The sequence below is a fragment of the Stegostoma tigrinum genome, chromosome 22 (genome assembly GCF_030684315.1).
Source record: "Stegostoma tigrinum isolate sSteTig4 chromosome 22, sSteTig4.hap1, whole genome shotgun sequence".
Lineage (NCBI taxonomy): Eukaryota > Metazoa > Chordata > Chondrichthyes > Orectolobiformes > Stegostomatidae > Stegostoma > Stegostoma tigrinum.
Genome location: NC_081375.1, coordinates 3486668 through 3505637, shown reverse-complemented (window position 1 = coordinate 3505637; position 18970 = coordinate 3486668). Strand labels below are relative to the sequence as shown.

At 37.4% G+C, this 18970-nt stretch overlaps 1 protein-coding gene across 5 annotated transcripts in view; it reads right to left on the bottom strand.

Moving 5' to 3' along the window:
- Positions 1–679: 679 nt before the first annotated feature.
- The window catches only part of LOC125463596 (mitochondrial Rho GTPase 1), an 88079-nt gene continuing 69788 nt past the window's right edge, over positions 680–18970 (bottom strand). For 3 of the 5 annotated variants that reach the window (XM_048555049.2, XM_048555048.2, XM_059653575.1), the window contains 4 exons: positions 18739–18941; positions 14946–15068; positions 3719–3865; positions 680–1881 (listed from right to left, as the gene is read on the bottom strand). In XM_048555049.2, the coding sequence (XP_048411006.1) occupies positions 1764–1881; positions 3719–3865; positions 14946–15068; positions 18739–18941 (591 nt within the window). In that variant the 3' untranslated portion in view covers positions 680–1763. The remainder of the gene's footprint in view (positions 1882–3718; positions 3866–14945; positions 15069–18738; positions 18942–18970) is intronic. The other 2 variants (XM_048555050.2, XM_048555051.2) reach the window with 2 other exon arrangements.

Here is an 18970-nt window from a genome sequence, read left to right as displayed (position 1 = left end):
TGGGTTTTCTCCGGGTGCTCTGGTTTGCTCTCACAGTCCAAAGATGTGCAGGTTAGGTGGATTGGCCATGCTAAATTGCCCGTAGTATTTAGGGGTTTATGGGTTATAGGGGGATGGGAATGGGAATGGGTCTGGGTGGGATGCTTCAAGGGGCAGTGTGGACTTGTTGGGCTGAAGGGCCTGTTTCCACACTGTAGGGAATCTAATCAGCTAATCTAAACTCACCTATCTTCACAGGTAATTAATAATCTCAGGTTCTGCTGCCAGTCACCAACTCCCTCTCTCGACCCACTCCTTTTATGTTTAAAAAAAGCAGAACAGCATCTCCTCCCTCAATGGCGAAACTCCTAAGCGCACACAGTTTTGAGCTGATATCTTTGTGCTTGCTTACTTACTTTTTGTATTGCATTTCACAACTTCCAAGAACTGGGTTGAGGATACTTAAAATCTATTCCACAAGAATTTTACAGGCTGAGAGAATATATTAATTCCACTATCTATCAATAGAATTAAACTACGGTGCTAAAAGTAAAAGTATAGAATGCACCAACTAGCCCTCAAACCTTAAAAACTTTAAAACAAGCATTTGATTATTGATAAAAAATTCCTGAAGTATTAAAATAATTAAAGATTTTTGAACACAAACAAATTAACTGCAAGCACATATGATATAGCATGTAGATATTTATTGAAACTGTTTGAAAAAGTTAGGATGAAAAACAATGTGATGCAACAGTTATTGGTTCAAAATGCAGGAAAAATGTAAATTCATTGTAACAGAAAATTGCAAGGATGCTTGATGTAATATTTTAGTTAACTGTACTGTGAACCATGCAATTACTACATACTAACAAAGCAAAACTGTCCTGTTTTGCACTGCAACATAGTTCAGAGTATAGGATAAAGAAGTCTCTTATTCTAGTCACTTTTGAGTGCAAAGATCATGGGGTTTTGGAAGATTTGCATCCTTCAAAGGCTGCAATAAAACAACCTTTGTCTTCTTGCCTGGCTTGGAAAAAAAACAAATAATATACACGGGGCTGGGAGAAGACTGTAGTGGAAAAGAAAAGACAAATAATAAAATGTCCATGTTTTCTGATATACAATTAGTTATGAGGGATACATATAGAAATTTTATACTGTGACATTAAAAAAGATTGCTATTCTGTGTACTCCAATAACCTGAGAAATAAATCTCTTGGTGACTTCATTTTGTGTAGATTTGCTTCTTTCAAGATTAAAATATTACTTAAACAATAAATAAACACCTACAAATGTTTTAAATACCAGGCAAGTCTGACCGGAGGATAAACTTCTAAACATCCACATGAAGCAATCATTCCATCAGGTAACTTGTTGCACGATAAACCTACAGTAGGTTTCATAACTGTTTCAGGCATCCCAGGGCAACAATGCCATTCTGCTGATTGTTCAAATATTTACACTATTTACATAATTATGTCCCTTTTGGGTATCTGATGTTGGCAGCTTCTCACTTTACAGAACTTCTACAGATAACACTACCGGTACCTATGGCAAACAGAAACAAGTTCTGGAATTGCATTAGAGTCATTACAGATCTGCATTGTCCTTTCAAATGGCAGAGGGGCTACTAACCAGCTTGACCTTTAAATATCGTTGTTCTCTTGCACGCTACCCGTTGAAGAAATATGTTTGCATATTAAAATAAAAACACAATATTGATTGCAGCCTCTTGAAACTGTGTATAAAACAATTATGAACGAATGATACACCCATTCTGATCACCGTTGCTTCAGTAATGCTTTGTACACAGCAAATCCTAGGACAGCAAACACTGTGGCTCCAAGACTTGCTCGAAGCCAAAAGGTGGAGGTCTTCAGGTCGGCCTGTGCTATGTGTCTACAAGGAAAAAACATTGACAGTAAGGAGATATTTTACTGCACCAGTCCAACAGAGTTAAAAGGTCAGTAAGTTTTAGCTATACTTAGAAAAAAAGACGCATGAACTGGATGATTTTTGGTGGAGTTGGCTGATTTGAATACGAATCACACAACTGAAGAGGATAAAATTAAGCAGTGACATAGGTATGGCAGACATGCTTTGTGCACTAAAAGATTTAGTGTGTGGACTAAAATAAATTCAAATGCGTCCACAGCGAAATATGTAACACAATAGATAGTTACTGAGCATGCTCAATTAAGTACTGAGCCAGACTCCTCACAGTACGACAGCTTAGCAAATTAGTTAAAGCAGCAGTGTTATAATCAGGTTTAATATCCCCATCTTAGCTGCTCATACCAAATATGGCAGTTTATTTGTACACGATAATAAACATGCTGTAATAATTATTACCTAATACAATAACCATTAAAAGTGTTTAAATACCAATTTTTAAAAACTTAATCTTGTTTGTTCCACAGGATGCAAGTCAGTAAGTGGGTTAAACACAGAATGTTAGTAAAACAATAGTTACAGTCAAGACTAAATAAATACAGAACTGAGAAATATTCGTGCAGGATAATCACAAAAATACTGAGAATATTGTGCCAATAAATATTCTTTCAGAACAGGACCAGTTAGAATGTATGATAAAGACTATTAGTAGCAAAATAACCTTGCTCATACATGTGCCAGAGTGCTGCTGTTCTATTTTTCAGAGTTTTGTATCTCAATATTCATTATCTGAATTCAAAGTCTGATTCTGACACTCAGGAACACACAAGGTGTAATTTTTGGTGTAACTAAAACTTCAGCAATCTAAGTGTACTTGCTGCATAACACAAACATTCAACAGCTTTTAAAGATTAAAAATTTGATACTAAATCTGACATTTGTTTTCTTTTCTTATTTTGTTTCTTCCCTTCTATCCTCACTGTCAAATGCAAGCCTGAGCGCACTCAAAACAAAACAAGATGTATTACACTCTCCATACAAAGTCTCTGAATTATATTTCTTCCTTCCCTGAGGATTTTTGAATAACTTGTTTTTTTATTGGAAAGAGCATTCTAATGCAATTTTTTTATGCACAATGCATGCTGTACTTTGGTACAAAAATAAAAAGAAGAGAATTTTTCTAGTTAAATAAAGTGCACTCTAAGCTGATACTATTACAGAGATTGAGGAATAAATAATACCTAAATAGTCAAAAAAATTGCCTATTATTTGCTGGCACAGCATGTCTATCTATGTCACACACAGTCAGAGGAATTCTGGTTTTGCCAGGCTCAACATCCTGATTGTTCGAAAAACCACAGAGGAAAGATACTCTGTATTCAATCTCACTAGCTTAAAGTAGACATGCAGCCTTTCTGGAGTGTGTATATTTTTTGCTATGAATGCAATATTGACACATTAAGTCACAAGCATATAACAGTATTCTTCCAAAGCTAAGATTCCAACATTAAATAACTCCAAACCTGTTCTTTTTAGAGATAGTAAAATCTGTTCATTTTAGTGTCAATTTAGATATGAAGACACAAGAATTTCCAGGTCTCCTCTCCATTATTTGCCTTTAACTTGACATTTTGTCTCTATGCATATGGAGACAAAAATATGGCATTTAAGGAATGAAAACTTGGGAATATATTGTAATAAAGTTGATGTAATCAGAAAATCAACAACTAACTTAAATAACTTTGCGGGAATATGAAACATTTGTTCACCAACATTACTTCTCCCATCCAGGGTAGTTTTAAAATGACTCCAGATGAGGAGAATTTATTCTGTGTACAGTTACCTGTCTTCATTCCGTAAACTGCGAGCACCAGAAGACTCCATGAAGATAGAATCTTCAACAAAGCTCACGGCGTGTACTTGATGAACGAGACTGCCTTCATCATTCGCCAACAGCATAGCACCCACCTCGTCTACTCGGTCTTTTAACCTTATATATATACACACATGCATACAAGTACGCAGTTCATAATACAGCACAAGACAGGACGCACGTCAACCTAACAGTATTACATTGGTAAAAATCTCAAACTGATTGATCAACAGTTTGAGTCAAGGAGCAGTCCTGTATCAAATCAGCTTTATTAACAAAGCAAGAATACTTGAATCCTTCATCACAATGTTCAAAACTTTATCTTCTCAAGGCATTCCTTTAATTTCAAATACTGAAAAGTTTTGGGAAGACAAAATGGGGGGTATGCAAGGGTCCATTCAGAAGCAAAATATCAGAATTATAGAAAGAACGTTAGCTTCAGGCAGCAATAGTAAAATTTCTCTAAGAATGGAGAAACTATAATTAAGGAGATATTACTTCCTTTGAGTAGAAAAAGATCTGGAGATTTAATAGAGGATTTTGAGACTTAAAAACAAGGTACGACAACATGGGTTGAAAAACATCCATTTTCCTGGTTGCATAGCCATTGCGCTTTTTGGTTCTTGGGTAGTTCTGAATTTCCAGGCCAATTAAGAGATCAGTGATTGCAAAATAATGGGGACAAATAGGGTCGTTCTGATGGAGCAATGAGATTAAAAACATCATACAGTTGAAAGGGAATAATCAAAAGGAACCCTCAAAAATGGCCAAAACTAGCACAAAGAAGGAAACTGGTAAAGAGGACTCAAAATCCAAGAGGAAACAAATTGTCTTTCTTGGTCAAGAGAAATTAGCACCAACTAGGCAGGAACGCAAAGGCTAAGACATCAGTAGAGAATATTGGGAAAGGAATTTTGCTGAGTCACGTGCAAGAAGAATATATTCAGAACAGCAGAAATAATAAACTAAGAAAAGGATTTAAATCTGAAATTCTGAAATCCTGATTCACAAAGTGTGTGGGTAAAAAATAAAATGCGGCATTACAGAGTAGCTTAACAGAAATGAGACAGACCAGGTACTGAATTAGGCAAAGATTTGAAATAAATAAAAACTGTGATGTACTTTTAACGAAGAAAGACCTTTGAATGGGAAATAGCAAAGCAACTGCACTATTTCAAGTAAAACTCATGGACTTTGCTCCATTTTCAAAAATTAGGGCATAAACTTTAAATTACATTATTAGATTAATATAATTTGCAGTTTAACAGGACTGCCCCTTTATCATTGTGGCCAAAACTATTTATACAGTAGTTCAGTTCCATGTTTTCAGTCACCGACTATTTCAATTACAAATATTTTTTGTTCTGTTGCCCATATCAAATTGACCAATACAAACTGAGACTTACATGAATATAATGGCCTGTTAGTGACAAGTGGCTGCAGTTACTTTCTAACTGAGCATGCTCAAGCCTAGTTAACTTGAGTTAGGAAATATCAGTGTAATTCAGATTCTTGGGGTTAGCAAGATTCCTGGTTATAGCTCAGTTATGGTGCAGTGGACCTCAAACACCAGTAGACAACGATGTGAACAGCAGCAACAAAGACATTGAGAATAAAACTGGCCACCTGAAGGCAGAGCAGCAAGAAGAAGAAATGCAACTGTGAATGCAGAGACTCAGTCTATCTACCAAATGGCAACAGTAAAGAATTTATTCACAATAAGCATGAGTTCTAAGTTAAAGACAATAAAATTTAGAGTCAACAGTTGTGTACTTAAAGTAGTTACACCCACATTTCACTTCAAGGGCAATTACATGCAACATGGACAACAGATTACTAACACGTTGTTACAACACTGGAGGTCTCAACTAGGACACCCAAGCTCAAATATATGAGTCTCAACAGTCACTGTTACTCAACGTTTTCAGTGACAAAAGCTGCAACACTTTTGGTAAAAGTCAATATAGTGTTGGTGAGCAAGAGGGCAAGTATGGAAAGGAAATTGGAAAAAGCAAAATCTGTTGACACACTGCTGCTACACTAGGTTTTCTAGGGTGTATCTAAAGAACATGCTGATTGAAATGATTGCTGAGCGTGGAAGACTGCTGGTATGGAAATTCAATTTGACTCAAAATTATTTATGCGATTAAGATACTGTACTGCAGCATTTATTTTCCATACACACTACACTATGTGGGTTCAAAGAAAAGAACTGAATGGTTACATTGGCAATGAACCAACTAGTCCGTACAAAAATGGATCTGGGTGTATTTTTATGCCATCAGATCAACATTAATAATGACACATTTAGAAGTAAAATCTCTAGAGATCTGTTGTACTAATAACCTGCAAGAAATCAGCATTGCCCAAACACGACCAAAGTGAGATCCTGCTGAAGAGAAGCATGGCAAAAATAAACCAAAAGCTATAGTTGGGCATAAATATCAAAATACACATAATCCAAAGGAGGTTTTTTTTAGATCTCCAAGAATAAAGTCACATCTTTCTAACATCAGAGATGGGATAAGGAAGGATTAGTAAATAGACAAGATGCCAAAGTAAGTGATAAAGTGCAAAGTATAGAAACAGTGCCAGCAGACAAGCATAAATTGTAAACAAACACCTAAAAGATAGAAAATTAGAGAAGAACATGTACATGTTATGACACACAAAATTATCCACAAATTGTGTTCACTTGTGCATGCAACAATGACTCATTAGCTGCACAACAGGAAATGCAATTGCATTAGTTCAAACCATCAAACTTTGTGACTTAACAAATGGAAATGACACATTGGGTTGGGAATATCTTATATTTTGACACGTATGAAGGCAAAATATTGGATGCACAGTATAAGGCAAACTATTCACATTCACCCAGAAATCAAAAGTTACAAATTAGAATTCTGATAATAATTCCTTATTTGAAAAAGTTTTAAATCTAAATTAACTTCCAAATTTATATTCTGCCTGCAATTCTAACAGCCTATTCAAATGATGAGTTACAGTTAATTTTTTTTTGCAGCAGCTGTCCATTTCACTATATTATCCAATCAGCTTCTTTATGAAATAAAACAAGCTACAAGTTCAGCAAAAATATGCAAGGAAAAGATAGGGAATTTTGAAAGTTTAACCTTCGTTTTCAATGAGAAATTTGAACATGGAATTTGAAAAACTGACAAGATTTTCCACATTAAAAGCTCAAGTTGATGACCATTATGATGTATTATTGGAAAAGTGTTTGTTCTGCAGGGTAAGTGTTTATTAAATAAAAATGCAAGTGAAGTGGCTTAGTACTTAATGGAACTGAATGATACATAAACCTTTCCATCTAAATATGATAAAAGATCATTTGTAATCATAGTGCTATTTTTGATATTCACAAGTGATCACTATTAAGTGATCAGAAGCATGAACTCTGACAGATGTTGCTCTCTTCTGAACTGAATTCAGCTAACTCATCATGACCAGGAATTGAATCCAGGAAGTGCTGTTAAGTCTCATTCAATCTTTATCAACTGATTCAGTCTAAGTTATTTTCTCCAGTTTAATATATTTTGTGCCGATTTACAATTTACTTAATGTGGTATATATCAGTGCATATTACACACAAAGTTCACAATTCTAGAAAGTTGTTTTAAAAGATTGCTCCAGCAATGCCACATCTTTACAGAGGGCACAGTTAAGGTGTGGAAGGCTAAACAGATAGGAAGAAATTAAATCTCTAATTAGGGACTAACTTACAACCTCCAAATTAAAATAGATAGTTTGTCTGCCTCCTTATACACAAGGCAGAAAGGATCCCTGTTATTACTGCAAGCATGAAGGTTTGAACTCTCAAAACAGATCCAGAGCACAGAAAAGCTTACTATTCCTAGCTGTAGTACAGGCATTGCAGACAGAAATCAAACAATACAACCAACTGAACCAGAGGTAGAGTAACTTTAAAATAAATTCAGGGCAGCATTCATTGCATCAATGTAAATTGACAAGTCTTTACTAAAATATTAAGTCTTCCTACATTTCATCAGTACTATCATTGCCTACACAAAAAACACTAGAATTAGTTTTTTTTTAAGAAATGCTTTTACAGTATTTAGTAATTTAATCTACTTTGGTAAGGTCAGCCAACTGAAGAGCTAGTCTGCACTTGCAGAACTACTAGATTTTCATAAAATTCAATTTTTTTTACCCCCTACATCCCAAAAAAATCTTTTCTAATTTTCAGTAATTTCAATTAAATTGTGCTGACCAACTGAATATCTTAAAGAAGCAGGATGTGTGTGATGAGAAGCACTTGATCAAAATTACAGCATTCCTGAACAAGTTGGTTGTACCCTGGAGTCCTGTATTTGTTTAAAGATTCTTCAATAACAGCCTTATTCACGGCATATCCACTGTTTTTGTTAGCTTCAATTTACAAGCTTATGTGAGGGAGCGATATGTTTGTGTTAAATGTATGTGGAACCAATTAGACTGCAAGCCCAGGTGGTTGTACATGATCTCTGAACTAGTTTAGGAAGCTACATCATCATTTTCCAGGGCTGATTTCAGTTACACAATCTTGCAGACAGCTTCAGCGCTAAAATGAAGTACTTCTCTCACCCTTGCCCTGAACAGAAGTGGATTCCTCAGCAGAAGAGTTGTCCGGGCTAAAGGTTGGTATGAAAATTGTCATGAATTGTGCAGAAATGCACATTAACAAGACGACATCTCACTGTCAAGAGATAACTGCCCATGACGGACTCTGACGTCTTACATCAAATGCCAAAGATGAGATTAGATTAGATCCCCTACAGTGTGGAAACAGGCCCTTCAGCCCAACAAGTCCATACTGCGCCTTGAAGCATCCCACCCAGACCCATCCCCCTATAACTCACACACCCCTGAACACTACGGGCAATTTACCATGGCCAATCCACCTAATCTGGACATCTTTGGACTGTGGGAGGAAACCCACGCAGACACAGGGAGAATGTGCAAACTCCACACAGACAGTCGCCCGAGGCGGGAATTGAACCCGGGGTCCCTGGTGCTGTGAGGCTGCAGTGCTAACCATTGAGCCACTGTGCCACCCCAGGCAGATGCAGGCTAGCTTTTCAGGCCCGGTCACAATCTCCTGATATTCTCTTGAGATTAGCACTCAGAATACATTTGCTTTGTTTTGAAAATAATGAATGTATTGACAGCTTCATTACACAATGCTAGAATGTGTCTTGTGTGGAATAGCAAATTAGAGTACGAAATTAAGAAACAATGAGAATAAGGACTGGAGACCAATGGTGAAAATCTGCAATGCACTGCCATCACAGACTTACACAATTACAAGATAGATATTAGGAGTTGTTGCTGTAAATATCAAGTGAGTATTAAGTAGAAATAGTTCTTCAGTTTAAATGGGCTTAATAGCACCATTCAGATCTTTAAATAAAGCCTGAAACATTAACGTGGAAACTATACAAATAATAAGTTCATCTCCATAGTGCAAGTATAGAAGCACAGAAGACTGCATGGAATTAATGGCTGAGCAAATGAGTAGCTACAAACATAATCTAAAACATTTTGTTCAATATTATACCATGGAAGGGTTTGGCTGCGATAGGTAATAGGAATGCCTCAAATAATTTTATTGCTTAAAATTAAATCTTAAAAATATGATTTTTTTTGTTATTTATCCAAGGGTTATGGGCGTTACTGGATAAAATCAGAAGAGATTGCCCAGCTCTAAAAGCCCTTAAGAAGATGGCAGTGAGCTGCCTTTTGAACCTTTGCAGTTAATGTAATGTAGGGGCATCCAGTGCTGATGAAGTGAAGGAGTCGGGGAGGAGGTTTCCAAGATATTTGATCCAGCACCAAAGGAAGGAATGATGTATTTCTAAGCCAGAACGGCATGCATCTTGGAGGTTAGCTTATAAGTGCTGGTCTTTCCATACACTAGCCATCCTTGTTCTTCGAAACAGTGAAAGGTTACTGGTTTGGTGGATGCAGTTTAAAGGAGCTTTAGTATATTGGGATATATCTGATAGATAGGACGCATCATTAGAAAACTTAATGAAGATAATATATATTTGGAAGTAGCAGTGCGTATAATGTTCTATAAAATTGGTTCTAGCTTCACAAATCACCAGCCGTACAAGCCTTTTTGTGCTGAAAATCAAAAGGAATTTCCTCAAGTGGGTGCAAAAACGTTGTTGTATTCAAAGAAATTTCTTCACACCTGGGTAACTTACGTATAGACTGCAACCAGTGAAATTAATGTAGCTGACTGAAAGAGAACACTTTTTGGCCAGATGCGAGATTAAATTCAGCATTAGAAAAATGAAGCGTACTAGTGGCTTGAATTACATTTCAAATTCAAGACGTATTGACTATCAAGATCTTGCATTTGTTCTCCACTTAAAGAAACCATATTGTTACAACTGTGCTAAGTTCCTCACAAAACACACCTTCTCATATTCACTGATCAACCCACAGAAATGTGTAATTAAACCCAATCAATGATAAGGCTATGGTGCCTTAGCTTTACTTTGCAACTCAGGGCAGATAAATTCCAATGCTCCAAAAAACACTTTACACCTCAAAATATTTGATAGCCATGCTTCTTTTTTAAATACATGTGTATATATGCAATATAAAATCAAAATATTATTTAAAAATAGGAATGCTGGACGACCATAAGTAAATAGTATCGGTGCATCTGTCCCAATCATTGAAATTTAAAATCTGCTTCACCAAGACAGCATCCTTAATTTTGCCTTTCCAACTCTAATACCAACTGAGATTTCTTGGTTTTCGTTTAATTCATGTATAGGCAGCTTGAGTAATTTCATCACCATTTGGTAAGCCAGCCTCACCCCCACTTCCTGATTCTGCGTAATGGATAAGGAAGAATGATCAAAAAGCATACTTGGGGTCCCTCCCCTCAGATTTTACTGAGAGAGGAAACAGGTTAGAGGGTTGATCACAGTATAGTTACGGGCAGGATTGTTAGGTGGCTGTGGTCAGTTTATGAATGATACATTTATACACAGCAAATATTCACATGCAAGAAAAGTGATTAGGTACATGAATAATGCCAGCACATCTTTTCAAGAGAGTATGGAAAATATGCTTTTTATATGTAGTTCCTGTATCCAACTGAATTGCTAAAACCAACTTCTCCATCACTAGCACCTCATCCTATTTTCAAATAGCTTCCATTTCAGTGGACCATCATTTTGCCTAAATTACACGCACAAGAAACGTACAACATCACACACAATTTACGTCGATTTCAACTACATTTTCCTTATTTGGTTATAGAAGGACTTGGATTTGACCAGCTTCAATTACTGTACAACTGTAAGGAGACATAGTATTAAAAACACTAAATTTAACATTAATCTCGCAAGAAGTAATTGTCAATGTCAGGCAAGCAGAAAAATATATCTGACTCATCTCTGAACTCAAGTTTTAAGCTGTAGAAATGGTGATTAAAAGAGGAAGGAAGGAGGAATTTTACTCAAATAGTCTTTTGGTGGTATAGAATGTATGTCTTGCTGAAAAAAAGACACATCGTCAAAGCTTTTCATTTTGCACTGATCAGGACAACTAGTAAGAAAATGGATTCACATGGAAAACGAACATTTATACGGCATGACAGTAGACTGCTGATTGGTTGAGGAGTTATCATGGAAAATGTATCCATCAAAAGGTGATTAACATAACTTACAGAAACAAAAACAGAGGTTGCTAGAAAAGCTCAGCAGGTGTGGCAGCTTCTGAGGAGAGAAACCAGGATTAAAATTCTGGTCAAGTGACCCTTCCTCAGAGCTGATGGTTACAAGGAGAATGTTAGTTTATATGCAGAAGATAGGGAGTGAATAGTAAACAATGGGAGAGAATATAGCCCTGAGAGAGAATAGTTGGACAAAGGAGTGGATAATGTTCTGGCTATGAGGGTGAATAGCTATTAATGGGGACTCTTAGTGGCTAACAATGGGATGTGTGTAATAGTAGAAAATGTGAAACAAGGCCTGGTGTGTAGGGGCTGGGATAAGGACATGGGAGAGTTCAAGCCCTAAAATTATGAACTCAACATTCAGTCTACAAGGCTTCAGGGATTCCAAATCCTCTGACATAATATTTCTTCATAAACTATTGTATAGGTGAACGGACTTTGACTGAACTTAAGTATCACTGAAAAAAGACATTTTTTCAAAGACTTTTGTCTTGCAATCATAGAACAGTTCACAAGGACAATGGCCTGAATAGTCCCCATCCAACACCAGCCTCCCCCACCTGGCCTAGCTTGTTCTTGACTTGAACAACTTATAACTCTCCTCATTTTCTTCAGGTCAGATGGATGGCCAAGGATACCCACATGGGCCCTGGTTATGCCTGTCTCTTTGTGGGGTATTGTTCCAGTCCAATTCCAGACCTCACCCATGACTTTCTCCAATATATCAATGATATTAACACTGCTGTCTCCCTTTCTTATCTGACTTTGACTCCTCCCTTCACTTTCTCAACCTCTGTTTCCATTTCTGGGAATAGGCAGGCCACCAATATCCACTATAAACCCACCGGATCCCATAGTTACCTGGACTGTACATCCTCACACCCTGCTTCATATAAAGACGCTATTTCATTCTCCCAGTTCCTCCATCTCCATTGCATCTGTCCCAATGATGCCAGCTTTGACAAGGGAGCCTCTGAAATGTCCACATTCTTCCTCAATTGAGGATTTCCCAGCACCATTGTCGACAAGGCCCTCAGCCAGGTCTGACCCATCTCACCTACTTCCGCCCTCAGCCCCTAGTCTTCCCTCATGCAACAGCGATGGGTTTCCCCTTTTCTTTACCTAGCATCCCACCAGAATCCAGATCCAGACCATCAAATGCCATTTCTGCCACCTCGAGTGAGGTGATACCTCCCTTCCCTTCTCAGCCTTCCACTGGGAGAGTACCCTCTGGGACACCCTGATCCGGTGTTCCTTCACTCCACCTACCTCTCCACAGCCTCATGGCACCTTCCCATGCAACCGCAGAAGGTGCAACACCTATCCGTTCACTTCCTTCCTCCTCTGTATCCAAGGGCCCAAACACACATTCCAGGTGAAGCAGCGCTTTATCTGCACTTCACACAATCTGGTCTACTGCATTTGCTGCTCGTAGTATGGGCTGTCAGCATTGGGGGAGCAAAACATAGACTGGTGACCGCTTGGCTTCTGTCCGCAAAAAAGACCCTGAGCTTCCATTTGTCTGCCACTTCAACACACCTCCATGTTCCCTGGCCAACACCTCTGTCTCAGGATTGCTGCAGTCCTCCAGCAAAGCTTCGCAGAAGGTGGAACAGACAGCAATGTTAATATCATTGATTTATTGGAGAAAGTCATGGGTGAGGTCTGGAATTGGACTGGAACAATACCCCACAAAGAGACAGGCATAACCAGGGCCCATGTGGGTATCCTTGGCCATCCATCTGACCTGAAGAAAATGAGGAGAGTTATAAGTTGTTCAAGTTGAGAACTAGCTAGGCCAGGTGGGGGAGGCTGTTGTTGGATGGGGACTATTCAGGCCATTGTTCTTGTGAACTGTTCTATGATTGCAAGACAAAAGTCTTTGAAAAAATGTGTCTTTTTTCAGTGATACTTAAGTTCCGTCAAAGTCCGTTCACCTATACAATAGTTTATGAAGAAATAGTATGTCAGAGGATTTGGGCTCAAGGCCCTATCCTGTACTTCAGCTTATGATACAGGCTCACACTTAAATCCAGAACTTCAGAAGGGACTCAATGCAGAGGCCTATGTTGAAGAGTCATATTAGACTCAAAACTTTAACTCTGGTTCTTTTTCCACAGGTGGTGCCAGATCTATAGTATTTCTCCTGAATTTTCTACTTTTATTTCAGAATCTATACTATTTGTGGTTAGATGGAATATGGAATTTAGAACACAAAAATATCAGCAACGATCTCACTGAATGACGAAGCAGGCTTGAAGGGCTCAATAGGCTACATGTGCTCCTAATTGGTGTATTTGTATGTTGTATTGGCCTACTCATTTTCTCCTGATCAACATCACCAATCTGATCAACTAGTGTTGTTTATAAGATCTCACAAAGTGGATATTAAAATTGAAATGCATAGAATGCTCTCTGGCAAAGTAGTTCGTGACCACATTTGATACATTCTTAGAGATTAATAAGCTGATATTTAACAATCACTGCACACATCAATAATATTTAGCAAATATTCTCATCTAGAAAGCTGAGGAAACACACACTGCCAGAGACTTAAAAATGCTTGATCAAGGACAGCATCTGGAATGTATCGTCTCAACAATCCTGAGGGGAGACCTAGAAAAAGGAACACCTAATAAACTTCTTATACATTGAAAACTACAACCTTATATTTTGGGATAACACTATTTCCCTCATCTGGAATCGCCATAAAGCAGTGACAATTTGATAAAGAGACAAGTGATAAAGATTCTTAAATTGTAATCTTTTAAATGGTAACTACTGGTTATACTGCCAACACTCAGCTGTCTGGAACTGACGAAAGCAATGGGTGTTTATTATGCCTATACATGTCACTGTGGGTGATTTGAGAGATGAAGGAAGAGCAGAGATCTTTTTAAACAGTAAAATGTTGGCTGTGCATCCATTTAGAGTGATCATATAATTGTACCAGAGAAACAGCATCTTAAAGTGATCTAACTACCCACTTATGAGAAAATAACATTATTTTTAACACATAATGAGAGGTATTAAGTATTTCATTGTGCAGGCTTCTACTATACCAAATTGATTCAGCTAGCTTCCTACTGACAAGGTATTTGCCCAATACATCTTATATCCTTCCTTCAACAAATAGACTTTTCAGACTTGCCAGCCAATTATTGGCAAAAGCTTCAGATAAAGACTGGAGTATACTTTGTCATATTAAAAAAAAACACCATTCAGTAATCATGCTGAAATATGCATTTCAATGGCCACCATTATTCTTGCATGTGACAGCAAAGGACTTCAAAGGATATGTTCCCCCCGCCAATAAAGACTTCTTTTTTAAAATCCCACAAAATTAAAATCTTGGAAATGTGAACAATTCAGTGGATATGCTGAGTGAAGCTGACTTTGAAGGTTATTCCTTTCCCACCCACCGATGAAAAACAATTTGAAAAAGCCTTCTGAAACCCAGTAAATAAAATGAAGAACCTGTTAAGAACTGCAGTGAAGAATTTGGTCTTTACAGATTGCAGCAAGTCTGAGTTGAGGAAGTTCTGACAGATGCAAAATGTACACCTGTTGCAGGTGCATAAACAGCGTAACCGGGCATGGCTGCGAAAACACACAGAAGTAAGGCAATTGAGTCTCTGCTTACAAAGTTTAAAGAAAATGCAGATTCACACCATTCTCGTAAATCAATTGCAAAGGTACCAAATGGCCAATGCCACTTCTGGACACATTTCAACAAGTCGCCATGGGAAGAACACATGCGACAATCCTACATAAACAGAAGAAGTAAATCTTACAAGTAAGAACAGATACAACGATGATAAAGAACATTAAAACCAAGTGTGTCATACAGTAAGTTTTTTCTGTTGAGTTTAAAAAAGTAATATGCAACTGCAGCTTACTGGAGGTCCAGCTTACTGGATATGAAAGAAAATAATACCATGCCTTTGTAATAATCTAGTGCATTACTGACTGCCATTCTCAGCTGAGGTTAAAGAGGCATTTTGTAAAGTTTTGCCTAGTTTAAGAAAAGAAAAATTTCCATTATAGAGGAGTTCAAGTAATTAAATTATGATTGTAACAAGATGCCAGCTGTCATACTGTCAACAGCCTGCAATTATTACACATAACAGAAGTCGCCTGCATGCACTTAATTGCATCACATCCTATAGGAAGCAATGTTTTAGATTGTCCTAATAATACAGGCATCCTGCAAAAATAAAAAAAACTGGATTGAAAGATATTATAAAATAGAAATATTCCAGAATAATGGAATGCCAATGAAAACATATTCGGCTTCAATTGACAAGGATGAACAAATTTTGTTTAGTTTGCCTAGTGCAGTGAGCAGTCCATCAGGTTTGATGGATACAGATCTGTGCCTCTGAAGGGCGCATGCTTTAGCTCCAGTCTATCCAAACTTTTATGTTTAGAACAAAAAGGTCCAAAATTCTCCTCTGAATAAACAACCAGTGCAATGAAAACATTTGAAACATATGAACAAGGAACAAGAGTAGGCCACGTAGCTCTTTGAGACTATTCAGCCATTCTATAAAATCATGTCTGATCTGATTTTAATCCAATCTCTGCATTCCTACAAAATCCTGATAATCTTTCATCCTCATAGTAATCAAGAAACTATCTGCATCTGCCTTTAAAATATTTAAAGGTTCTGTACCCTCTGTCTTTTGAGGAAGGGAATTCCAAAGACTCAACCCTCAGAAAAATACATTTCCTTATCTCTATCCTAAATGGACAACCTCTTAATTTTAAACTACAGCCCTTACTTTAAAATTCTCCCACAGGAGGAAACTTTCTTTCCTCATCTACCTGATCAAGTCTCCTCAAGATCTTCTGAAGGAAGGAAGGGTCACTGGACCCAAAACATCAATTCTACTTTCTCTCCATAAATGATCCTAGGCCTGCTAAGTTTCTCAAGTAATTTCTATTTTTGATTCTGATTTCTGACATCTGCAATTCTTTGGTTATCTTCCCCCCAGGATCTTAAATGTTTCAATTAAACCACATCTGACCCTTCTAAATGTCAAAGGCTACATACCTAGCCTGTCTCCTCTGAAGGCAATCTGGTCATTCCAGGCATTAGTCTAGTAATCCTACTCTGAACTGTTTCTGATATATTAACATCCTTCTATAAGAACAGTGACCAGTCCTGTGCACATTACTTGAGATGCAGTCTCACCAATACCTTGAATAAGTGAAGTTTAACTTCCCTACTCTTGAATTCAATGCCCCTCCCAATTCAACATTACATTTTATCAGTCTTCCTAATTATTTGCTGTACTAACATAATAACCTCCTGTGATTCATGTACTAGAACACCTAGAGATCTCACTACATCAGAACTCTGCAATCTCTCACCACTTAGATAACATGCCTCCTTTTATAGTCTTTCTGCCAGAATGGACAATTTCATATTTTCCCACATTGTATTCCATTTGCCACATCTTTGCCCACTAACTTAACCTATTCATAACCCTTTGTAAGCTCCTTATGTCTGCTTCACTACCTTTGTGGCATCAGCAAATACAACAACGGTATGTTCTGACCTTTCATCCAAATAATTTATATAAATGCTGAACAGTTGAGGCCCCAGCACTGACCCCTGTGGCACACCACTCAGAACATCCTATCAGCCAGAAAGAGCCCATTTATTTTTGTGTTCTCTACTTGCTGGCAGCTAGTCAACTTTATATCTACACCAATATGTTATGACCTGCATCATGAGCTTTTATTTTCTGCAATAGTTTTTGATTTGGCACCTTATCGAATTATTTCTGGAAATCTAATACAATACATCCACTTGCTTCCCCTTTACCTGCAGCAAAAGTTACTTCTTCAAAGAATTCCAATAAATTACTTAAATGGAATTTTCCTTTGACAAAGCCTCATTACTCTGAAGTGCCCTGCTGTAACGTTTTTAATGATAGCTTCGAAAGTTGATCCTATGGTAGATGCTAAACTAACTGAATAACTGCCTTGTTGTTTCCTGATTTGTACCTCCTTTCCTTTTTGAATGAGACATTTTCCCCTCAGGATCTTGTATGTTTCAATTAAATCACATCTGAACTATAAGGCAACAAAGTGTGAAGCTGGATGAACACAGCAGGCCAAGCAGCATCTCAGGAGCTTTTGTGCTGGATTCTCCAGCATCTGCAGTTCCCATTATTTCTGAACTATAAGGCAGTTATTCAGTTAGTTTAGCATCTGTCATAGTTTCTAAGGTTTACCCTATCATTAAAAATGGGTCACATCAGCAATTTTTCAATCTAAAAGAAACTTCTCCAAATCTAATGAGTTTTGGAAAATGAAACCAATACATAAGTTCTCATTAACTATTTCCTGAAAACCTTAGGATGAAATCCATCAGGACGTTTCAGATCTAAGACCAACTTGCCTTGTACTTTTAACTTAGAGAGTCCCATAATGGAAACTTCATTTTTCTTCAATAAACGCATTAGAATAATATTGCAGTTATCATTCTAGACTGATAAATTTGGGATTTTACTACACATTTTCTTGAACTTCAGTATGTAAGAGCAACAGAGCCAACCAGAAATGGTAATCATAGGCAGCATTTTCTCAATCCAGGTATTAGCAAAACACTAGTAGAAAAATATTATTGAGAACACAATATGAAAAATGGGAGATTTCAAAAGATAGACTGACCAACTTTCTCTGCAAATGTTTGAGGAGAAAATACTAAAATTAAAAAACTACCCAGCAGGGCATGCAAGCCTGACAGTTTGTTATTCTGAGTAGGCCAAATGAAGGGACAACAATCTCTCCAACTTTAAAACAATCACTACATCTACAGTAGAAACTTATGAAACTTAACCCCAACGCCTTGGCCATGTGCTAAGTCTTGCTAATGGTGTCCAATCAAAGCTTGCTTTACAAATATACTTCTTAAAAATGTCTAAAATGTGGCTCTTCTAGGAGTGTTATAAGTTGGTATTCACTGAGGCCTTAAAGAGAATTCAATAACTACTTGAACTGAGAAAAATCTGCAGGGTTACGGAATAAAAGCAGGGGAGTGGAATTTCACAGGCCTGTCATAGTCATATCCGGCCAAATGACTACCTCCTATGCTGTAACCATTCTAGGATTTCTTTCAGAATTGCAGAATATTTTCCTGTTATTATCTCAGATTACCTTCTAAAACACTGCTTCAAACTACAGCTAATGATGGTCATCCATGCAAATCTTAACACGACTTATGTAGCACTGTGGTGGCTTGATGACCTGTACTTACGGATACATGGCTATGGTAGTCACTTTGACAAAGAAGTCTTTGCTTGGTGTGCCAACACTGTTGCAAGTATAACTTTGAGGCGGTGGCATTTTATGTTTGTTGCAGAAGTCAATGGGAGAAATGCTGTGATCCTGTTTAGCTTCATGCAGGTCAGACTTTGCAGCTACAACAATACATGGTGTTTTGCTGTCAATGAAATGTTGCTACAAAAATTGAAAGAAATCCCCATTAG